This window comes from Erpetoichthys calabaricus, chromosome 17 (genome assembly GCF_900747795.2).
Source record: "Erpetoichthys calabaricus chromosome 17, fErpCal1.3, whole genome shotgun sequence".
Lineage (NCBI taxonomy): Eukaryota > Metazoa > Chordata > Cladistia > Polypteriformes > Polypteridae > Erpetoichthys > Erpetoichthys calabaricus.
Window position 1 is genome coordinate 77,540,482 of NC_041410.2, and position 25,709 is coordinate 77,566,190.

The following is a 25,709-nucleotide window of genomic DNA, read 5'->3' on the forward strand; positions in this document are numbered from 1 at the left end:
GACCGTAAATGATGGCGAGAAGTCCCTCACGATTTGTGTCACGATAATAGAATAGTACCCAATATAATAGTGCAATAGAAATATTACAAAAACACAACTGAATTCAACAGTAAACAGTATTTGAGTTCACATTCTCATTACTATGGCTATAAAGACATAAACATAGCAATAGCCCATAGAATTCTCCTTTCTTTCAGTGTAGTTTCTCCATAGATGCTTTAGTAACCTTACACTGTCAAATGTGCTCAGTCCAGATCAGGGTCACCACAGGCTCAGGTATGGTGAGGAACAAGTCCAGAGCTGGGTGCCAGACCATTATATACAGTGCATCCGGAAAGTATTCACAGCGCATCACTTTTTCCACATTTTGTTATGTTACAGCCTTATTCCAAAATGGATTAAATTCATTCTTTTCCTCAGAATTCTACACACAACACCCCATAATGACAACGTGAAAAAAGTTTACTTGAGGTTTTTGCAAATTTATTAAAAATAAAAAAAACTGAGAAATCCCATGTACATAAGTATTCACAGCCTTTGCTCAATACTTTGTTGATGCACCTTTGGCAGCAATTACAGCCTCAAGTCTTGATGAATATGATGCCACAAGCTTGGCACACCTATCCTTGGCCAGTTTCACCCATTCCTCTTTGCAGCACCTCTCAAGCTCCATCAGGTTGGATGGGAAGCGTCGGTGCACAGCCATGTTAAGATCTCTCCAGAAATGTTCAATCGGATTCAAGTCTGGGCTCTGGCTGGGCCACTCAAGGACATTCACAGAGTTGTCCTGAAGCCACTCCTTTGATATCTTGGCTGTGTGCTTAGGGTCGTTGTCCTGCTGAAAGATGAACCGTCGCCCCAGTCTGAGGTCAAGAGCGATCTGGAGCAGGTTTTCATCAAGGATGTCTCTGTACATTGCTGCAGTCATCTTTCCCTTTATCCTGACTAGTCTCCCAGTCCCTGCCGCTGAAAAACATCCCCACAGCATGATGTTGCCACCACCATGCTTCACTGTAGGGATGGTATTGGCCTGGTGATGCGCGGTGCCTGGTTTCCTCCAAACGTGACGCCTGGTATTCACACCAAAGAGTTCAATCTTTGTCTCATCAGACCAGGGAATTTTCTCTCATGGTCTGAGAGTCCTTCAGGTGCCTTTTGGCAAACCCCAGGCGGGCTGCCATGTGCCTTTTACTAAGGAGTGGCTTCCGTCTGGCCACTCTATCATACAGACCTGATTGGTGGATTGCTGCTGAGATGGTTGTCCTTCTGGAAGGTTCTCCTCTCTCCACAGAGGACCTCTGACAGAGTGACCATGGGGTTCTTGGTCACCTCCCTGACTAAGGCCCTTCTCCCCCGATCGCTCAGTTTAGATGGCCGGTCAGCTCTAGGAAGAGTCCTGGTGGTTTCGAACTTCTTCCACTTACGGATGATGGAGGCCACAGTGCTCATTGGGACCTTCAAAGCAGCAGACATTTTTCTGTAACCTTCCCCAGATTTGTGCCTCAAGACAATCCTATTTCGGAGGTCTACAGACAATTCCTTTGACTTCATGCTTGGTTTGTGCTCTGACATGAACGGTCAACTGTGGGACCTTATATAGACAGGTGTGTGCCTTTCCAAATCATGTCCAATCAACTGAATTTACCACAGGTGGACTCCAATTAAGCTGCAGAAACATCTCAAGGATGATCAGGGGAAACAGGATGCACCTGAGCTCAATTTTGAGCTTCACGGCAATTTTTTTTTTTTTAATAAATTTGCAAAAACCTTAAGTAAACTTTTTTCATGTTGTCATTATGGGGTGTTGTGTGTAGAATTCTGAGGAAAAAAATGAATTTAATCCATTTTGGAATAAGGCTGTAACATAACAAAATGTGGAAAAAGTGATGCGCTGTGAATACTTTCCGGATGCACTGTATATACACATGGATAGATAAATAAATAGTACTTTATTTGTCAAAATGGTAAAAATAGCTTTACAGAAGCTCAACAAATATTATAACAATGTATGCTTTAATGCTTCATAATAGTACATCTTTGTATTTTTTAATCCTAGTTTTTTAAATTCATTTTGCTTATTTATATAGCCAAAAACACTATATAGAAATTAACACTGCTTCAGTTATTGTGAAGATCACTCTTAAGTATTTATCACAATCTGTAGTGTTAAATGAAGAAAAAAAAAGTCTAACAATGGAGAGTTAAGTAATAAAATAGTTTTATTTCCTCCCATCAGCAATCCTAAAGGGCCCCAGGCATATTCTGAAACATGTACAGTAATGTCGCTGTGGTCTGTTACTTTTCAAGAGTTTTACCACTGCAAAAACATGTGCAAAGGAACAGTGAATAACCAGACATCCACATATACAGTACATTATTATTTCTACACACCAGCCTTGGGACTCTCGTTTTGTGAAATCCCAAACATGCACATGCTTGGATACTCCAGATTATTCAAAAAGAAGCTGTGTCTAGATGAAGGGAGGAATGTAGCTTTTAAAGAAAACTAAGGGTGAAATATCAGTCAAAGGAATTGCCTAAACTGAAATTGACTGATTAGTGATATAGTCATATCCACAAGAGAGAGTGTGATACATTCTCTGATTATGCAATAAGAGTATTTTTCCATTCTGAAACTTTTGTTAATATGATGCCATATCTGTATTAACAAAGGAGCTAGAGAGATTAATTTGTAAATTGTACAACCCTTTCACAGCTGCTATTTAGGATTGTTTATCACAAAATGTTGAAAATTAAAACTTGACCCGGGACCATCCCAAATTAATTGAAGTGTGAAATATGCCAATGTAGGACTAAACATATTTAAAAGCCCTATAGTCACTGAATCACCTTGCAACATGAAGAAATGACAAGCCATACTTAAACGAGACAGAAACAAATCTGCACCAAGGAAAGTCTGAAAGTGTGTCATGATGTCAAAGGTTTAGTTGCAAATAAATAACTCATTTGGGAGAAAACAACTTGGCCAAATGTTGAAATTATTACAGCATACTCCAGTTAATGATGATTGTTTTTTTTATTATTACATTTTAACTCCAAAGAGTTTCATTCATCTATCCGTTATTGAATCCAGTTAATCCAGTACAGCCTGGCATTTGCTTAGGTTTTATTTTTGCTGAAAATATTCTTACAATGAGAGACTCTGAATTTCATTATTTTCCTTTTATGAATTCCAAACAAGAAGGACTGTGAAGCTCCTGAATTTATAATCCATTCTTGTAACTTGTATCGTGAGCTGCACAGTGGTCTACCCTTCATCTCTCTTTCACTTATGCTGCTGAAAACCTTACTCACACATTATTATTAGGGGAAAATGAAGACAGGATTTATCCATTTCTTTTTAATAATAATAATTCTTTGCATTTATATAGCGCTTTTCTCGCTACTCAAAGCGCTCAGCAATTACGGGTTAAGGGCCTTGCTGAAGGGCCCAACAGAGCAGAGTCCCTTTTGGCATTTATGGGATTTGAACCGGCAACCTTCCGATTGCCAGTGCATATCCCTACCCTCAGAGCCACCACTCCGTCCCTAATTAATTTTATCCTTGATACGCAATTGGGACACAGGACAGTGATGTGTGTTTGGTTTTTTTTCATGAGAGAGAATCATTTGAATTTTGGAAAATCTGTTCACATATTATGAACTCTTCTTAACTCAGTTAAGAGTTTCAGAGGCTGGTGCTTGTGCCACTGGCAGCATGAATACGTTAACACAACCTTAAATGGGTCAACTTGTGTTCATATTGAAAGTTCATCTAATTCACGCCAAGGTGTAAATTACACTGATGTTGTAAAAACTACCATAAAATTAATCAAAGACATTTGTGTAAAGGACTGCAAAACACGCAAGAATAAAACTACTAAATAGGTTTTTCAAGAGATAATACCTGTACTTTGGGTTGGGGGAAACCCCATGTCATAACCAAGGAGAAAACTGCTCACCATTAAGCATCCTTTCTGAGTGAAGCAATTGGGTCTTTGGTTGAAGTGCGCTACCATCTCATAAGAAATGTAAACCTTTCAAGTACATAATAAATTTTAACTTTCCTACAAAATAAACATTCCTTATAGTAATACTGACAATTACTGATTTAGATTATAGGGTTATGTTATCCTCTGCCAGCTATTGGTATGAACAGACCTCTGCACCAGTGACTGAAGCAGCAGTACTGTTGAGTGTGAAAACGGATGAAAGCTGAAAATATTTAAAAAACAAAACAAGCAAAATTTTTTTCGTAGATTTTTACTCCATCTAGTGGATGGAAAAAATACTGCAGTGCAAGCTAAATGGGAAAAACTGCTGCAGGAGTCTTTCAACTGTAGATGCTCAGTACGGTATGTGTCTTCACTCTTTAACGAAACAGGTTAAAAAAAAAAGGAAAATCTTAGATTATACACATACTCAATTTCTCTACAAACAAGAGATTGCGTGTGCATGTTGGCATGGGAATAGCTTAATCGCAAACAAACGCTGGATGAAGTAGGTTTGGAGGATACAAGGAGGATATATTATATATATATATATATATATATATATATATATAAACATATAGGCCTGGAGAACAGCTGACTTCAGAGAACACATTTGGCTTGCTCTAATGATTACCTGATAAGGAAATGGTTGATATGGGGTGTAGTGGAGTGCAAGGCATATTCTCATGTGTTTGTGATATCCCATATGTCACGTAATGACAAGTTATCTAGCAGTGCTGGCTATAATCAACACACAATGTTGACTGAACATTTGATTTAACAGGTAATTTATGGCATATTTTCAATTATGATGCAAAATAACACTGTTACAGTATACAGTCTCAGTCCTCAAAATCTGTTGTGCCTCACCACAAGTAGCAAATACAAAATGTGAAATAACTTATTTTGGACATGACCTGAAACTCTTAGATAAACAGACAAGAGAAAAATGAAAGTACAAAGGATTTTCAGTATAAAGTCAAAGTAGCTAAAATGCCATGTGTTGCTTTTCAGTCCTACATATTCTAAAATACAGTTGCAAGGCTGGGCAAACTATCCCATAAGAAATGCCTTATACAAGTGCAAGAATATTCTCCTAACTCTTTGCTCCATCTTGTGGATAAACTAATACTGCAATGTCTTAGACAAAAATGAAAGATTCTGTATTGGCATCCTGCAGGAGAGAGAGAGAGATGAATATGTTCAAATGCAATCAACTATAGCATCACGGTATTCATTGATTTATTGTAAGTTGCTGTATAATTTCAACTGGCTACTGTGCAGTTTGGAGAATACATGAGATGTTTTATAACTTTAACAGGAATTTATATTTAGGTGCAGCTCAAAAAAAAAAAAAAAAAGGCAGCTGAGAAATATAAACTGAAAGGGAATGATGACGTTTGTAATTTCATTACAACTGGAGGTAAAATGACAGGCACGTTCTTTATAAATAATCTTGTTTGTTAAATAGTAGCAGTAGACAGTATATGTACTTACAATTCTAGGGTAAGGCACTCGCCCAAAGGAATAGATTTCCCATAGAAGAATTCCATAGCTCCACACATCAGACTTTGTTGAAAATTTCTGTAGACACACAGGACACAGTGAACAAAACAAAATGGGAAATATTGTCCTTTATTGAAAAGATTTATCTTTTAATTTATCAACATCTTTTCACCAGAAATACACAAAAACATTAATTTCAAAGTTGCATTGAAGGATCATAACAATAAGTAAATAGCAAGCAAGCATTTGGAAAATGTGAAAATAAACCAGCATAATCCGGAAAAAATGCAGACTCTGGAAAGAAGTGCAAGCCTCCATAAAGTGACAAAGTGGAGACTGAGCCTGGGTGTCAGGAGTTAAGAAAGCAGGAGCCTCACATCAGGAGAAGCATTAAAAAAAATACCACCCTCACAACAATATTATTTCCTAATTTGCATTTCTTGCCCAAACAAACTCCATATAAAAGACACTTCAGAAAATAAAAGTCAAAAAATGAAATGTGTATTTTTCTCTGTTATCAATGTAGCATATTTTATTCTCTCACAAGAAAAATAAACTCATAAAATTGTGGAGTGAATGGAATATTAGTAAATAAGGATGAGGAGAAAAGTTAGGGACTGGTGGGGGTACCAAGCATCTCTACCAATAAATGTATATAATGAATAAAAACTTTACACACTAAAAGAATAACATTTGCATTATCCAGGAGGTTTAAATTGTTTTTTTAGAAGCATTATATTAAGCAAACTGTATGCTTAAGCTAAACATCTAAGAGCTCCAACCCCCAATAATGAACTACTTGATTACAGCAGTCCTCTTATTTGATCTACATAAGGATTAAATAAAGAATTCCATCTCTCATTTAGCAGGGCAGTAGAACAGTAAATAGTATCTTGACTGCTGGCCATATATTGCAAAAGGAAAATGATTTTTATGGGTAAAGTCAAAGTTCATTGGTCATGGCACAACTTTCAGAGCAGGCCAGCCAAACATATACTCTGCTTACTCCACTAATTGTATACGGTATATATACTGTATATATGATTTATGTAAAAACACACGTGCAGTCACATTGAACCAATGGCACCTTTTACACCTACCATTAACATGCATTGTCTGTGGTCTGATCATGACTGGATAGCTCTTGAGCAAATTAAAAACCAGGTGTAAATGTATGTGTGATCAGATCACTCAGCTCACATTTGGATGCAGCCAGAAATGGATATCAATAACATTAAACACACTTATATTTGCAAATGTGTTTCTATTCATATAGAAAATACATGCAAGTGGGAGCACATTTGAATTTTGCATGGGGAAGGTGCTATAAGACCTCTATCCAGACATGGTGCAGGCACTGGAGATGCATTTTAATGCCTGGCGTAAGTGCAATATGACTAAATTATATCCTGATACAAGCTAAACTCATGTTAATGTCAGGTGTATAGGTGGTCATAATACAGTATATTTTTATTTGTAGTTTCTAATAATATACATTTTTACTACATGATCAAGCAACTACACTCTATCAACTCTCTCTGTCCAAAATGTAGACAGAGTTTTTATTAAAACCAGAACTAAACAACTGTGCTTTCCATTACCTTTTCTCGCAAGGCTTCTGGGGATGTCCATTTAACAGGTAGCTTTCCAGTGTCTTGGGTGGAAGAGGCCTCTTTGGTTAGTCCAAAGTCACTCACTTTGGCAACATTATCATCAGAAACTAAGACATTACGAGCTGCTAAGTCTCTGTGGACAAAATTATTTGCCTCAAGGTATTCCATTGCTTCACAGACATTCCTGAGGGGCAGAAAGAATACAGTAACAAATACAACCTTTTGCTAGATGTGAACCCAGAGAAATAGCTATGCAAATCTAGTAAAATAAAGGTGCATTGAGTGTATTCCACTCTGTTTGCACAAAAGATACCTTAATTTATAATCATTGCTAAAATGTCAGTGTACACAAAAAAGTGATGTCTGAAAAAATTGATTCTCATCTGTACATTATTTGCTTGCTAATATAAAACAGCACATTTGATGTATTTTCTCTGCAATGACTTGGGAAACTGAAGTTTAGCTGTTAAAAACATTAAACAAAATTGCTGGCTAATGTTTGATGTTAAAATAAATTTATTTTGTGTTTACTGAAATTAGCACATTTATCAAGACACTAGTGTGCTTTAAGAAGACTGGCACCTGCTGTGTTGGAAGACATTAAATTCTTAGCTAACAGATTTTCTTGAAATTGCAAATTTACTTGTTTCAACTCCAGTCAATGGTGTTATGGTGGACACTCCTGTTGCCATGAACTGGATCAGCACGTTCCAAACTAGAAGGATGAATGTAAGTTTTAAAGTAAAGGAAAAACACACTCTGAAAAACATAACTCGCCCATGATTATTTTTCTTTACATGGTACTTTTTGTCTAAATGCTTTCTAAAGGAACAGACTGCAATACTTGATGGTTGCTCAGCTCTGCTGAAACACCATCTACAAATAATGCCTTTGATTTGTTTGGCCATGGAAGGACTATGCTTTATATTAAAGAAGAGGAGGCACTGCATGAACACCTTCTATTTCATTAATGGATTAAGAGTTCTATTCACCACTTCTACTGTAGGTCATATTATTGCCCAAAAAGGGTCTCTATCAAAATTTAAAAATAAAATTAAAAAGTTCCTTGCTTATAAAAACTCTCTATTGTTGTGTAAAGATTTTAACCTGAGATGATCTTTAGTCTGCCCTGTGAATGTAGGCTGAAAAATTGCTGTAGGCTGGGGTGGTACCATCAAAAGAGCTTTTTAAAATCTGAAAATCTGTATTTATTTATTTATTTATGGGCAGCATGGTGGCGCAGTGGATAGTGCTGCTGTCTTGCAGTTAGGAGACCCGGGTTTGCTTCCTGGGTCCTCCCTGCGTGGAGTTTGCATGTTCTCCCTGTGTCTGCATGGGTTTCCTCCGGGTGCTCTGGTTTCCTCTCACAGTCCACAGACATGCAGGTTAGGTGCATTGGTGATTCTGAATTGTCCCGTGTGTGTGTGCCCTACCCAGGGTTTGTTTCCTGCCTTGCGCCCTGTGTTGGGTGGGATTGGCTCCAGCAGACTCCTGTGACCCTGTAGTTAGGATATAGCGGGTTGGATGATGGATGGATGTACTTATTTACTAAACATTCATGGGTTAGAAAACTTAATTTTTTTATTTATATATGTATTAATGTCACCTTCTCCTTAGAATTTTGCCTGGTTTATACATTAACAAAATACACTTTAATAGTTTATTTTCTTGTGCTATTATCTGACATAGTTTCTCTTTATAGTCTATGCTTTCACTTTTTTCACCATTCAAAATGAAGATAACATTTTTATGGATTTCCCATTTTCAAAACAAGTTACCATTATTTGCATGTTACAAACACTATTTTCTACTGGCAAGGTTTAATATAAGGTGAATAATTAATCTTTAAAGATTACAGTGCTGGGCAAAATGAATAAAGAACACTATAAAATTATAATAATAAAGAACAAAAGCTCTGTATTCTTTGTCTGTATAACCAAAAAGATTCCAACTATTACTATTTGTGGTCAAAGTTATTTTTTTTATTTGTAACTAATGTTGCCAGTTCAACTTCTCTTTAAATATTTAAAAGAGAAATAATAAAAACTGATTGAAAAAAAGAAATTTTACACCTAGTTACAAAAAAAGGTTCTCTATTTTGTTTTTAGTTTAAAAGTGAAACAAATTTGATATTTCAATTGATGAGAGAGAAATCATCTAAACTGCTGATTTTTGTTCTTTACCAATTCATATACAAACATAAATACTGAGCTGTAAACTGTGGAATTTGTAAACCATAACTCCTCTAGTATGGGTTATCGGCATCATGTGAAATTAGGTGTAAATACCAAAAAAACACAGGCAAAGTAAAGAAACTATGATTCACCCGCTGCTCAGGCTTTAAGAAGCATGTGTGCTGGATTTTGGAAAACTGTGAATTCAACTCTTCAACAGCGTATTTATTCTGCATTTCATGCAATGTCACCAGTTACTGCACAATCATTCAGTTTGTACACCAGAATTATCTTGAAAAAGTATAGTTCAATCAGCATGACAGTGTATTTATTAAGGAAATGTTTGCCTTATCATGACTCTGAATACTTTGTGTGTGGTTGGAATAGTTTATTACAGTGTAGACTTTACTAAGACAGCACTTGGTGTCAGTGTCTTCAAGTGATAATTAATAAGATCCAATTATTTATAGGAAAATGTCACAACATTATGAATGACTGTTTTTTGTTTTGATCTTAATACTTACACAAGTTTATTTTGTTTGATTAGATGTACTTTTATCAGCGCCTGAGGGGAAATTGCCTTTTTCTTGTTAATTTGGCAAAATATCCAAATTAAATGCAGTATGGTAATATTTCATGTTGTAACACAATAACACCTGAAAATATCCAAGGAGAGGTGCTCACTTTATATTGATGGCTAGAGATTGCACATTAGATTGCCATGTACACTTGCGAGACTCAGTGGACAAGATTTACTACTCAGCTCCTTCCTTTTAAAGAAGCTCAATGCATCTATTAAAGAAACACGTATTGATGACAGAGTTTGACACCATTACGTAAACTAGTGTATAACATAACTATCATATTTAAAAATTATATACAGCACAATATGTTGGAAAAAAGGATAATTAAAACAGGTCTCACTAACTGGGCTGCATGCAATTGTACCTTTTTTTTAACGGCTACTGCACAAGTGTAATTTGGCATAAAAGATGTTTACATGAAATGAAGATTTCACAATTCAAACTTTGACAAATTTAGACTTCGAGAATATTTAGACTTACAAAATTCAGTGAGTAAACGTGCAAGCGGATAAAATACAATGTTCACATAAACCAGAACATGTAAACAATCGCTAATGCATCATGTTGTTAATCTTATGGCAGTGCAAATACTGAAAAATTAGTCAAATATACTCCAAACACTTTTACAATATAGTCTTATGGTCTATTATTACATATTATCATGCATTTGTCGATTTCTATTAAATGTTAGAAAACTTTAAAATTTCATATAAAGGTACCAAAAAGCAAAGTATTTTAACGTGAATTGTTAATTTTAGAAGAAACATTACATAAAACATTTTAAGACATCAAAATCACTTACAGGGAAAATTGCAGTAAACAGTCTGCTGTTAACACAGACCTTCCTCTTGACCGCAGATAATCCACAAGGCTGCCCTAAAGGTGAATTGTTTATTTAAAAAAATAAAAAAAAAGGTATTTTTTATTCTTCTATCAAGTGGCTATTGGAGAAGAATTTTTATAAACACAAGTGGCTATTGGAGAAGAATTTTTATAAACACAAGAAACTTGCTGCCTCTGCTAGGCTGACTAAGGAACACTCTTATAGACTTTTAGGCTTTGAAAGCAAACAAGTTTAATTAATAATAGATTTGGTTCCATTCCATCTGAATAATATTTTACAAACTAAAGTGAACATTTTATGCCATTTAAGTCTTTCTGTGGAGTTTCAGATTTGCCAATTGTAAGTTTTCTATCAAACAGTCTTGAACAATATGTTGATTTGTTTACAGTCGCTGAAAGAAAGCCTTTCTTACCTGGCATCTAATATTGGAAAGGCACACTCTTTTTGCCTATTAAAGTAGATTTATCTACACTGTTTGAGCAGTCATGTTTCAGTAAAGGCTTGGCATTAGGAATGACTGTGTTTGATTTATTGGGCCGCTGGTTTAACTGTAAGCAAGATGGCAACCTGCAAAAGGTGTGCAATAGTAAAATTAAAGCCGACAGTACATGCAGTTGCCCAAAGGTCAGCTCGCCAATGGTGAATGACCTACTGGATAAGGAAGGCAATGCTGTAGCAACCATGTTTACGTTTTGAAGAATGCAAAGGCATCAAAAGTGGTGTAGTTTATCATGAGCTTGTAATCACAAACAATATTGCTTTCTCTAGGGACCCCATAACATGACAAGTTTGGAGTCCTCACTGATCTCAAAGTTAAGTATTGCCTTATGCCATGAAAAAATCTGAAGGCTGGTGGTGTGAATATTCTACATAGGTACTGCATGTAATGTGCCAACTTTTATCATTTGGAAAACTACTATAATCAGGCATCACTGTAAATCTCCACTGCATGACCCAGTGCAGGCTAGCCTGACTAACTGTAATGTAGTAACACAACGTTAAAGTACTTTTGTTAATAACTACTGCATAATTCAGAAACAGTTGATGTTTTGTTTTAGGACACCTTACCTTGGCCATGTATTCTGTTACAATGAATAGACCCCCCTTCTCTTCCACTATTACTCCTAACAGTTGAACAAGGTTGTTATGTCGTAGCTGCCTATATAACCAGAGGACAAAATATAAAATCAGTTGGTCAATAACCTCTTATTATATTTTGCAATATAACTAATATTTAAATAATTAAAATGAAATGCAGATTCTGTTACGTATAAGTAATATATTTAACTGGTGTATATACCAATTAAACACACAAGAATATCTGCAGGATTAATTAATGAATGGGGTGCAGTCACCTTACGCACAATCAACATAATTTGATTTATCATGTTAAGTCTGATTAAAATGTAACACTATCCTGTACTGTTCTGTATCCAACTTGTTACATCGTACACTGGAGATACATTACTTACGTCATAACGGAGGCCTCTGCAAGGAAAGCCTGGGCTGTAGCATCATTTTTAATGCATTTTACAGCTACTTTGTTCCCCCTGTAGTCACCAAGCATCACATCTATAGCCATGTCAGGAAAAAATAAACAATACAAAAACAATCAAATAAGTTAACACTGTATCTATAGTGCAAGGGACAACTTGATTCAATGTCTACTGCACTTGGTCCTCTGCATCAGAAACATCATATTTATTTCTAAATGCCTCAGAACCAATAAACAAAATCTGAGGACCAAAATTTACAAGAACTTATCTACACCTGTGTGTAAAACCCTTGTATATTTTTGTACATGAAAGATCATGGAAAGTATTCATTAATATAATTCAGAAAAGGGTGCATATTAAACATTGGAATTTCAATCTGAATATTTATGTAAAAAATACATTTAGTAGTTTCACAATGACTGATTTTAGTTGACAAACAAAACACATTGATCACATACCTCCAAATTCTCCTTTTCCAATGGACTGTAAAAATCTCAGTTCTTTTAAATTGAGGGCCCAGCCACCTTGGAGCATAAAGAAAAAAAAATGTCTACTTGTGCAATTAACCAAAAGAAAAAAAAATCACTGTACTTTTTCATTTTAGTTACAGCTATTATTCTGCAACTGAACTTACTCCTGGAGAATTCATCTTGGGCAGCCACTGTCCCTTCCATTAGTTTTGGCTTAATCAGTCGCGTACACAATCCATCTGCGTCTTTGGTGTAATGCTGAAAAAGTGAAACAAAGTTTCAGAAAAAAAATGTTTCTACAGAATAAAATTTTTGCTTTTTCTGAAGTACCTCTCTGCCTGTGCTGAATGATTCCGTGCATTCAAACTTCTGATAACTGTGATAGTATATCAGAGGTTCTGCTGTGCTTTTTTATTGAACGCTCACTTATATTTATGAGACCATTCCTCAAGAGCTGCTACATTTCAAACAAAAAAACTACACTAACTCTTATGGGAGCAAAAGTCAGCCTGGTTTATTCTCAGACTTTACACCAGTGGATCAAAATAAAACCATATTACCCGCTACTTACCTTTTAACAACAAAAAGATACAAAATGTCAACACACAGCGTCAAATGTGTGTATGGAGAAGGAGCAGAACTTTTCTTCCAATCTTTAAAAGTGTGACAAAGTACTGATTAAGAATCTTACAAAAGACACTTGATTCATTCTCTATGCTGAAACAGTCTGTTATGTTATAAGGAAAATATTTGTTAATGCTTTTATATTTAGGCTGTGTTCTTCTGTTTTACTAACAACTTTTTGTTTTACAAGTTTCACAAGCAAACACCTTCTTTAGAAGTTTAAGTTAGTTTTATGATCTTCGGGTGAAAGGCAAAGCTGGCTGCCTCAGAGACAAAAAACCTAGATACATGCACCCCAGATGTAAGGCAAAGTCATCTTTGGGACAGAGAGTATTAAGATTTATTAACCTCTGCATGCCTCAAGTATAAGGTCAAACGATGAGCTGATCAATAGGCCAAGAGAAGAAGGTCAAACAGAATATTTTGAGTCACAGCCAAAACGTTAAGCAGCTGAAAAACAAAACTATGCAAAACGCCAGCACAAATATTGGTTTTGCTGCTGATCTTTGCCTGTTTTGACAGGACTACAAGGCAACCCTGCAAGTATGAATGTAATGCCTACATACATAATCTATACTAATAAAAGGCAAAGCCCTCACTGACTGACTGACTCACTCACTCACTGACTCACTCATCACTAATTCTCCAACTTCCCGTGTAGGTAGAAGGCTGAAATTTGGCAGGCTCATTCCTTACAGCTTACTTACAAAAGTTAGGCAGGTTTCATTTCGAAATTCAAAGCGTAATGGTCATAACTGGAACATATTTTTTGTCCATACACTGTAATGGAGGAGGCGGAGTCACGTATCGCGTCATCACGCCTCCTACGTAATCACGTGAACTAAAAACAAGGAAGACATTTACAGCACGAGTCACACGCGGGAACGAAGGTAAATGACGTTAATTTTTGACTGTCTTTTAATACTGTGTAAGCATACATATTAACACATGTGCAATTCAACGTGTGCATTTACAGGGTGATTTCTCAGGCTTAAAAGCTCACCTTTTATCAAACGCGGGAACAAAGGTAACTGACGTTGTTCACTGTCTTTTAATACTGTGTAATCATACATATTAACACATGTCCAATTAAACGTGTGCATTTACGGGGTGATTTCTCAGGCTTAAAAGCTCGCCTTTTACTAAAAAGGTAAATGCAAAACTATTTTCAATCAGTTTATTGAAACGCTCCCGTTAAGGATTGCAATAACATATTCGCGAGATAAAAGAACGAAGTAGGGGGAAATGGAGGAAGACCCGCAAACAGCAAACAGCAAAAAATTAATTAAACAATTGAGAACGGAGCGAGTTAAGCATACAAGCATGTTCATAAGGGAAACAAAGCACGGTGTAAAACTTAAGTTTAAATTAAGTTTATAGAAACGCTCCCGCTGCGGATTGCAATAACATATTCTTGAGATTAAAGTTTAATGAGAAGACACGAGGTATAAACGAACCACACGCCGTGGCGCAACATTAGGGGCAACAGTTTCAACCATTCTATGATCTGCTTCTCGCAACTGAAAGACGGCACATGGCGGATGTTAGCCGACTTGCTGACCGCAACGTTAGGGGCTTCAACTATGGCGCTGACGCCACATCTCAGTGCCAACACTTTGCACACTCTACTTAAAAGACACGCCCTCCTCACTGGACAGTTAAAAACACCAATCAAACTAACGATGACATCAAGTATTACCCAATCAAAAGTACGAAAGGAGGCATCTTCATAAAATACGTGTCGGATGATTTGCATGAGACGCTGCTTTAAAAAAAAAATGATAAAAAAAATACGAGATAAATCCCGTCCAGTATTGATTCAAAACGGGACGCACAATTTCATTCTCAAACGCGGCACGATTCCGTATTTTAAAGGACGGGTGGCAACCCTACAGTGGCAGGTAACCACCCATACAATCACATTGTGATTCAGACTAGGAATGCAATGAATGTAATTACCCCGATCTACATACAAGGCGAAAGTCTTGCAACATTCAAAGATGATGGTTTGGGATAAGTACACCATACAACATAAAAGAGCTTATGAAGCCTTGAACCGAAAAAAGCAACATCTCAGAGATCGTAAAAAAAAAAAATAGGAGGTAATGTCGTTTTACTCGCTATACATTTTAGTCAAACATTACCAGTTATTCCACGAGGGAGACCAGCAGAGGAACTGAACGCGTGTTTAAAATCCATGCTTCTCCCACGCTCGGTTCTATGTCGCGTGTTCTCGGGTTGGTGCACCAAAAAATGTATACATTTAAGCATGTAATGGGCAAACAAAAAATGAGGTATACCCGAAGGCACTGCAGTAGTACTTAATGTAACTTTACTTCTTAAATGTTAATGTTTTACTGTTTAATAATTTATACGCTTCTTATATGTTGTTCAAATTCTTTTATCAAAATACCACTGACAGCGCAATGCACGATAACATGGAGTGAATACACCATACGCATCCGCCCACGGCTGCCCTGCTGTGCGCAGATACGAGTTGATTCTACAATAAAATAAAATAAAGATAAAAAGAGTAAAACAATCATCACCCATAAAGCGTGTGTGTGTGTGTATATATGTGTATATATATATATGTTGATATGTGGATGTGTATATGTATATATATATATATATATATATATATATATATGTAGATATGTATATATATCTGTATATGTATATGTATATATATGTTTATATGTGTGTGTGTGTATTTTATATATATAAAACACAGCAACACTCATAACAATGACAACACAATTACACTGACAATCATGTTACGTTATTTTTAAAATGTTTCCTTTTTTTTTCATAACCTCTTTAACACACTACTTCTCCGCTGCGAAGCGCGGGTATTTTGCTATATAATATATGTGTATATGTATGTATATATATATATATGACAGCAACACTCATAACAATGACAACACAATTACATTGACAATCATGTTACGTTATTTTTAAAATGTTTCCTTTACTTTTTCATAACCTCTTTAACACACTACTTCTCCGCTGCGAAGCGCGGGTATTTTGCTAGTATAATAATATAATACACGCCTGGACAAACTGGTGAGGAATGCAGGCTCTATTGTAGGCATGGAGCTGGACAGTTTGACATCTGTGGCTGAGCGACAGGCACTGAGCAGGCTCCTGTCAATCATGGAGAATCCACTGCATCCACTAAACAGGATCATCTCCAGGCAGAGGAGCAGCTTCAGCAACAGACTGCTGTCACCGTCCTGCTCCACTGACAGACCGAGGAGATCATTCCTCCCCCACACTATGCGAATCTTCAATTCTACCCTGTGGGGTAAACGTTAACATTATACAAAGTTATTGTCTGTTATACCTGCATTTTTATCATTATCTCTTTAATTTATTGTTTTTTTTATCAGTATGCTGCTGCTGGAGTATGTGAATTCCCCCTTGGGATTAATAAAGTATCTATCTATCTATCTATCTATCTATCTATCTATCTATCTATCTATCTAATCTACATTCATCTTTAATTAAATTTTAAAAACCACAGTACAACTAGTTACACACCGTTCAATCAAATATACTATCAATACCACATTAAAAACATTTAGGTTTCATATTAGATCAACTCCTTCACCACACCATTCAGACAGCTATGTGTACCTCAAATATACTTAACACATCAAAAAGTAAAAAGACGATCTGCTCACATTCAATGCAGTATTTCAAAAAACAAGTTTTCAATTGTTTGCTGAACTTTCACTGGCCAGCAAAAACCTTGCATAATTTTTAGTAATGCTACTGGACAACCCCAGAATCTTGTATTCAAGTTATGTGTTGTGTACAGTCTGCGTGTTCTTGTCTGAGGTGAAAAAGAAAAAAAGGATAAGCCAGAATAACACAAAGTTATCTGATTCAAAACTTGAGGTATTGCTGTTTTAATTTAGGCAGTTTGTAGCCGAAATACAGTCATTTTCCTGGGCAGCGGGTGATTGTGAAGCTCTTAGTTTACATCGATACAGTTGTATTTTGTCAGATGATGACAATGCCAGTGGATACTGCAATGATCTGATGCCAACCAAGGCAGGCCAGGCACCAGCATTCCATTGTTTTATTTTTTTAATGATATAAACTGCATGAACTTGCACATCTCTCTAGTCATAGTAAAAGAGGGACAGATATTACTTATTAGGTAAGTTAATGGTAATGTTAGAGAAGTCTAACAAAGAAAAATTCTGGTATAGCCCCACTATAATTTTCATGCCAAAAATGCCACTGTCACACTGTATGCGGTTTTATGAATGGGGTATGTATGGTAGAACTCAGTGCTGAAAGCTTTTTTTTTTTTTTTAAGTTTGTGTTAACATTACATTTTCTGGAAAGTTTGAAATAAGTTCCATAATAAACTACTGGTAAATGTCAGCCAGTTGAAACAGAGCAGTAATACATTTTTATTTTAAAGCATCTGTCCCCCTATGCGAAGACTGATGTAGAATGACCATTAACTTTAGTGTTTCTGTGTGTGCTGAGATTTTATTTTATTATTATATTAAAGTTACACCTCTGCAGTTGTCAACTATGATCTTACTGAACAGGAATTGGCAGTTGCATCAAAGGACATTCATACGAAAATCTAGATTTAAAAAAAAAAAGAGTAAAATTAGCAACAACATCTGAGCTCAGTGGTTTTTTTTTTTCCTAATTTAGCAGACTGTATATGCTTTGATGTACCATTATTCTTATTTTGGGTCTATTGTTAACCAATTGAACTCTCATTAGGTAAAACTATAGATAACGCTTCTTATTTGTCCCCAACTCTCAAAAATGTATTGGTTTAGGTTCACCAAGGCATTACAGATACTTTCTGTAAATTACTTGTGTGTCTTTTAATTTTTCTTATGTATGCCTAATTTTTTAATAATATTTTGTAAATTTATTAACAGTGTAGTGTGATAAGGAATAAAATATTTCAGTCCATTGCTTTAATTTGATGTGTGTCAGAGAAGGGTGATTTAATTGGTTTAGGGGGTTTCAGTGTAGGGTTTATAAACAATGATATGATCAGCGTGGATAACCTGATTAATTGCACCTTTTGCCTGTACTAATTTATTCACTTACACTTAAAGAATACGAGACCAATAATAAAGAAAATCAAATATCATAATGTCATTGCCATGTGAATTAATGAATACCAAAGTAATTCAGGATACAGTATTTTCATTTACACAGACTCTTTAATCTGCTTTTATAGCAACACACTTCAAATTAGTTTTGTCAGAAAGTTACATTGTCAGGTTTGTGACATTTCCTGTTATGAAATTGCATTGGTGTAACTAAAATTTCAGATTTTACAAACTAATGATTTAATTTTCCAAGTCCTTCCCTTCTTTTTTTTTTTTTAGACTTATCACAACTTTTAAGGCTACTTTTGTGTATCATTAAATCAAACTTATCATTTAACATTAATAGTTCAGAATTCTTGAGAAAACAACATTTGTTTTGTTGTGTTCAAGCTGCCTCACATAGCTGATCAGACAGTTTACTAATCCACAATCTGTCACAGAACTGGAGAACAGTAATTACTCATAACTGGAGTCTGTGTCTGCTCCCTCCTGCACCATCTAAATGTGGTGAAAGCATTAATGATACGTATTTGGCACATGTCAGTTGCTATAGTAATAAACATTACTTTGATTTCAAAAGCACAATGAACAATTAAGTGTTGTGTTTCATCAATTAAGGATTCTGTTTAAGCAGCCCCACCCATCGCACATCTCTAAAATTATGTGCTTCCATTAATGCATTTTCATTACTTTATAATTTTATAAAACTGCAGTTTCTTTTGTTTTGACCACCTGCATATGCCTTCATCTCACATGACTGAAAAAGTTCTGGGGAAAACACTGCTATTTTCTAATTTTGTGGGTACAAAATCAAACTGTCCTCTAGGCTGGCTTTATAGTTAACGTGACAACAGGTGTGCCTGCGCACACTACTGCTACGCAAGTGATGTACTGTTTATACTTGCCCACATACTTTATGTAAATCTAGATGATTCCACCGGGTTGCAGTGCGAGATATCATCAAGGTGAGAAAACAACGTTCGGCTTCCTTGTGTTGAGAATTGCCCGAAATATCTATTAAATTCCTTGGACACCTTGCCACAATAGCTCTGAAATGGATGGATGTTTAATGATTACATCCATCAATCCAGGGATGTGCCAATTCCAGCATGCATAAGGCACGAGACAGAAACAATCCCTGGACAGGGCTCTCAGCTCATCGCAAGGTGAATACAAGCACACACATACACTAGCGTCATTTTAGCATCACCAAATCCCCAAACCTGCATGTGTTTGGAAATAAACTGGAGCACACTGTGGAAACCCACCAGGAAAACATGCAAACTCTAGGCAGGGAACACCAGGGGCATGACTCCCTACTGCGAGGAAGCAGCACTACTGCTCTGCCACCATGCCACCCCCACGTGTAATTATGAACAGTATTCATTATTTAAATGAAGTTAATGATTTATCTGTAAAATGTAATATACATACTTTAATGCATTTTATCATGAAAGTGATATCAAGTATAAATATAAGGACTCTAAATGTGCAGAGACCTAGAATATCATAAATTGAATGTGTTCTGTGTGGCAATTGCTGCCTGCTGCTGCTCTCAGCGCAGGAGAAAGCACCAGAAGCACATAGCCATTAACAACTGAGTTGGTTCTAAGATGACGTTTACGATGGTCTACTTTAATGACAAAATAAACTATGAGATTAAAATGGAAAATTCGAGATTAACTCCAAAATTTCAACTTTAATCACAAAATTGACCTTTTCATTGTGTCCCTAATTTTTTTTTCTCTGTGGCTCAAATACGCTTCCGTACATTGTGATGCTGTTATGAAGATGCAAAAAAAAAAAAAATCGGCATAGAAGATGGTATGTGAGACCTTTAAAATGTATTGCGTCATTATGATCAGGTGTATGTGATGCTTGAAAAGAAAAGCACAACAAATATATTTGTATGTCAGCATTTTGCTTCACCACATCGATCCATTCATCAAACATTGAAGCACACAAATTGATCCTGTAGGATCTGCAAAGCAGCTTCCTGTCACATGCTGATAGTAAGCAGAGACTTTGATGCCAACTTTCCAACTTTAATACACTGTGCTCCCCGATTTTTTTTGTTGGTACTGCAACTCATGCATGTGTGTGTACACATTCTGAGTGTGAAGTATAAACTAGCCCAGTCGCTCTCCCCATGCACTCCTCTGAATGCCTGCTCCACTTGCATAAGCAATACAAGCAAAAGCCTCAGATATGCTATCACTAGAATGAAACATATCTGCATAATCAACTATACAAACCAGAAATTATAATTTTCCTACTCATTTAATTGGAAATACAAATGTAAAAAAAATCTGATACAAACTTAAATGTATATGGTACTAGTCCCTTGTATGGGTAAGACACGCAGTCCAATTTAACAACACCATTCTCCTAATGTGCATATCTTTAGTCTACGTGAGGAAACTTGAGCACCATCAGAAATCTCACACATTCACAGGCAGAATATGCAAAGTCCATGCAAGAGCACTTGGGACGAGAACGCCCACCTCCTTGTTGCAAAGCATCAGCTCTACCACTGCACCGCCCACACAATATCCATTTATTCTAAAGAGCTTCTAATTAGTATTAATCATTAATACACAAGTAAGCAGTTTTCAGCAATTCAATTCAAGTAACTGACTTTCAGTGTTCTCCTAAAAATTACTGACACACATTATCCTAGTTTATTATTGTTTTAATAAAAAAATCACATATTCAATTAGAATTTATAATGAATCAAGCATTCTTTCTGTATCATACAACTCAAGACAACATATTATTAAAATCTGCTATAATATGATAACTTTCCACAAAATTATCCATAAACTTTGGCTCTGCCTACCTGCTGTAAATTATAACAGATAGAATCAATTTGAAAATAAAACAGCCTTTTAAATACGAAAAAATATATACATGCTATAAAGAAAAAAAAAAAACAAAACATTTTTATACTACTAAACCCATTTATCTCTTTTACTATGGGTTTCTTGATGAAAAGTATTATGTAATATATCAACTGTACTGTACTATATACCAACGATATTTACTTGTTTCTGTCACTTGTTGTGAAACAGGCAACAGAAGTAAAGCAATGTTACCACCAATCTACACTCTGAATACAGTGAATGATCATTTTTGGACTGATTGTGCTATTTTGATGTTAAATCCCTGAATCGACTGATTGTCTGACATTGTGTCTGCAAAATTATGTTTGGAGATTAAATGATTTTGTCTTAGAAAGTGAAAAATTATGTTCTAAATATGTGTAACAATAAAAACAATATTATCTTTGTGCATGTTTTACAACCAACAGTTTATGCCTATGGATGCATTTTGGAATTCATCATAATTTCCAGTAACTAAATATTCTAGAAGGTACTAAAACAATTTAAGAGACACACACAATATTCAGATAAGCATTATGTTCTAAATAATGTTTTCAGAGCATCAAAAAAATCTCCAAATCATAAAATATTTTTCACATTTGAAGGTTTGTAATGCATCCTGTAAAGGTTACAGATTTCTTTTAATAGAAAATTATAGTACCTCAAAGGAAACAGTAGATGGCAGCTGCAAACGGCATTTCACAGAGTTCTGAAAGACTCGTTAAGAGGAGACAAAGAGGACTTTCTACTAAATGAGGAAGCCTAAATATTTCAGTCCTTGAAGACCAGCTGTACCCTTTCATCCAATTACTTTATTTTCTTAACTGCAAGAAGCTAGTCAAGGAGAAATAGAAGGTAAAATCCCATAGCATCTACTTAGGGTAAAATCTATAAACTTAAGAATTTTAGCTTAAAAGCCTACCTTTACGTAAAATTCAATAAATATAAATATATTGGGCAAAACAGTATTCAAGCCATCTCACTATGTATAACATCAAGACTCTGAGGTATACAAATTGTGTATTCTAAAAATGTTTGCTCTGTTCCAGTTATGCACTTGTTCTTGTAATAAAGTTACAGTAAGAGTTTTTGTTTTCCTTTTTGGCTCTGAACACTTTTCACTAGTTTTCTATTGACCTCACACTGCCTGTTTAGGCCCTCCTCACAATTTTAACTTTTTAAACCAGGAAAACATCTAGTTGATTATATAGCACAGACCAAAATTGGTACCGATTTTCAGAAGCACACTGAGTACACTGTATATTTTGAACATAGCAGTTGTAGACTTTTCATATGGAAGCCTGTCCCTGGAAGCCTCTAATTAGTCTGCTTCTGAATGGCATTTAGACGTGGCCGATCATTTAAAAGTTCTGAAATGTGTTTTAAAAATAACCAGGTGCTTTCTCAGTGCATAACCTGCTTAATGTGCACACTTAAATTTGAAATACTGGCATTAACAGAGCTTTTTGTTATTGTTTAGAATAATTCAGGAATTACTTAGCTGCATTCTGATACTGTGAACACTCTCTTGTATTCTAAGATACAAGTTGGAGGAAAGCAAAATTTCAACCATGGTAGTGTATAATTTCAGTATTATTGTACATTTTCAATTATATATACTGATACTTAGTACTTACTCTTTGTCTAGATGCATCTTAATGCATCTCACTGAATTTACCTCACCCTGCTTATACAGTATAAGAAATATTAAAAGGTGCTGGTTTTATAATTTTGTTCACTTTTGATTGAGGCATAAACTTGTCCATTTAATATTATGGGCTATGTAATGTAAGCAAGTATAAATAAGCCAGATGTGTTCACACCGGATGACAATCAAAAAATGTCTCTTTACCCTCTAGGCTTTAAGACATGCATTGCTTGCAATATATATATATATTCCAAAAGAAAAGCTGGAAGTCCTCCAGAGCAGACCGCAAATGAATACATGAGCAGACATGCTCATGTATTCATTTTTGAGTGACCTGAGCAACTTGGATTTGCTGAATTCATCACATTTCTTTGAAATGGCATTTAAGTCAAGTAAGTAAAGTAAAACAAAAGGAGTTTAAAAATATTTATAAACCACTACTCCACACTTCTTTTTCTATGAGTATTTAGATTGTATGTTTGACTGTGGATAGTTCTGTGTGCTCTATAAAGGACTGTCATCACATCATGGGAGAGTCCCTGCTTGTTCTTGTGACCAGGACAGGTTCTAGAACTTGTCCCAAATAGTGTAATATGATTCTTGAAAATGAAATAATAAAACAGTTACACATAAGAAGAAATGAAAGTAAAAATGAGGCGTCATCACCTCAACCAGCTGCATGAGATTATCGAAGAACTCTTCCTCATCAATAGTGAGTTTGCCATTGTGGTAGATTATCCGATAATGTTCTACCTTTCCCTCACAACTCACACACAGTGTGTAGTCGCCAGGATAATTGGTGCTTTCTCTGACTAGATACAGTCCGGTTTCAGGAGGATAAAGTAGCCGCTCTGCCTGCTCCCGTGTAATCTTTCCATGGAACCACCTGTTTAGTGTTATAATAATAATAATAAAAAGTTATTTGCAGAGAAATTAGAATGTACTACAAATCAAAAACAGCTTACAATCATTATAAAATGTTTTTTTTCTGTATGATTTGAAGTATAAGAAATTAACTGTAAAATATTAAAATTAAGTACACAAGGTTGAACGTATAAAAAGGTGGGCATGAAACGGTTATGATATGAGGTGTTGTTTATCAAATAATAAAAAAAAAGCACAATGCAAGAATAAAAACTGAAAAGCTTAAATGGCACTTACGGCATAAGGCTAAGTTTGCTGCCAGACTTCACTCCTTCTCTTTTCTGAACATAGTTAGCTGGAATGATCCCTTCTCTTCCTCCATTATTTTTTGCTTTGTACCAGTTTGGATCCTACAATTAAACAAAAAAACTGTATGGGAAGTACAAGTTGGATGCATTTATGAAATACTTCATATCTTAACTATTTAAGGAAGCAAAATATTTCAAAACAAAGTTCATGCAACTCAATGCCTATAGTAATACCTGTAGATTTTCAATGAATGCTGCTATTATTGAATATGAGACACATTGATTAAGATTATATGTCTTACTATAATGCTTTACTCCACCTTCACTAGGTATAAAGGTATTTCTTGTTACATTACCTTGGTGACTTCAATGATGGTCAGCACATCTCCTTTGCTAAATGGCAGGTCCTGCTCTGCCTCTCCCAAAAAGTTATACTTGGCTACACACTCTGTGCCAGATGGCCATGCTGTCTGTAAAAAAATAAATCATTCAAACAATGAACACATTAGTAACACAAATACATATAAAACTAATAATACTTTAAAACACCAGTTAAAAAATTGTAAATAAAAGTCTTGTTTCATTTAACTGTTAAAAGGAGTGAATGACTGGGACCCAAGGATTATAAAACGAATAAATGAGGAAACAAGCAAAACAAGACTAATAAGATGTAGTTGGTTAAATTTGAATATTGTTATAAGGACACTATACCAGTTACATTCTTATCCAGAACTATTTAGTTTTGATTGGTACTCTCTATTCTACATTTCCAGCCTCTTCTCTATATTAGATTAAATCACTTGACGTTGCTCCCATCTCAGGCGAGTCACCTCTACAATGAGCAGAAGCTTACTTCTTCTTAAAGAACATAAAGAAGACTTTTAAAGAAGTCACTTTCTCTTTATAATGTACAGTATACTTGCAGAGAAGACTTCTTAATTTTCACAGCTCTATTTTTGATGATTTTTTCTTAAACATAATAGCTTTGTACATTGCTTTGATAAAACTATCGCACTAGAACTTCACATACAAGGTAAATCTTATATGTTCATTTAGAAAGCCGTTTACTTTTACAGACTGCTTTCTTAATTTAAAGATTTTGCTAAAATCTAAAATTATTTGCAAATGTACTGGTGGAATTATAAATACAAAAACAAAAACACTTCACTTCTGAAAGAAAAAAAATCGAACCAATAAGACCTGTGAAGAGGTGGTCTGTCATAATATCCTTAATTTAGCATTAGGTCTACTGCAGATTCCTTTTTATACCATATCTATCTTGTCACACATGTGCGCATGGGAGGCAGCTAAAGGGCTTGAGTGAAGGCAGTTCTGAGGCATGCCGGGATGTGGCAGAGTGCACGGACTCTTTTTTTCCCCTTACCTGTAGACCAGTCCCGGGGGATTTCACCTGGCTCTCTTGACGTCACTTCCGGGACCGAGCCAATGGAAGAAGACCTTACCGGCTCTGGCCCCTGTGATGTCACCTCCGGGCTTGAACCAATGCCTGAAGAACATGAGCCAGATCCCTATGACCTCACTTCCTGTCTTCCCCTTTAAAAGTCTACACCTTTCCCCTATTTGTCAGTCTTGTTCTGGACT

General features: G+C 35.6%; 1 protein-coding gene across 4 annotated transcripts in view; it reads right to left on the reverse strand.

The window, feature by feature from the left end:
- The window catches only part of csk (C-terminal Src kinase), a 165,551-nt gene that overhangs the window by 1,431 nt on the left and 138,411 nt on the right, over nucleotides 1–25,709 (reverse strand). For all 4 annotated transcript variants that reach the window (XM_051920920.1, XM_028823826.2, XM_028823824.2 and 1 more), the window contains 10 exons: nucleotides 24,464–24,577; nucleotides 24,097–24,209; nucleotides 23,602–23,821; nucleotides 12,844–12,937; nucleotides 12,668–12,733; nucleotides 12,186–12,285; nucleotides 11,782–11,872; nucleotides 10,672–10,745; nucleotides 7,100–7,295; nucleotides 5,490–5,576 (listed from right to left, as the gene is read on the reverse strand). In XM_051920920.1, the coding sequence (XP_051776880.1) occupies nucleotides 5,490–5,576; nucleotides 7,100–7,295; nucleotides 10,672–10,745; nucleotides 11,782–11,872; nucleotides 12,186–12,285; nucleotides 12,668–12,733; nucleotides 12,844–12,937; nucleotides 23,602–23,821; nucleotides 24,097–24,209; nucleotides 24,464–24,577 (1,155 nt within the window). The remainder of the gene's footprint in view (nucleotides 1–5,489; nucleotides 5,577–7,099; nucleotides 7,296–10,671; nucleotides 10,746–11,781; nucleotides 11,873–12,185; nucleotides 12,286–12,667; nucleotides 12,734–12,843; nucleotides 12,938–23,601; nucleotides 23,822–24,096; nucleotides 24,210–24,463; nucleotides 24,578–25,709) is intronic.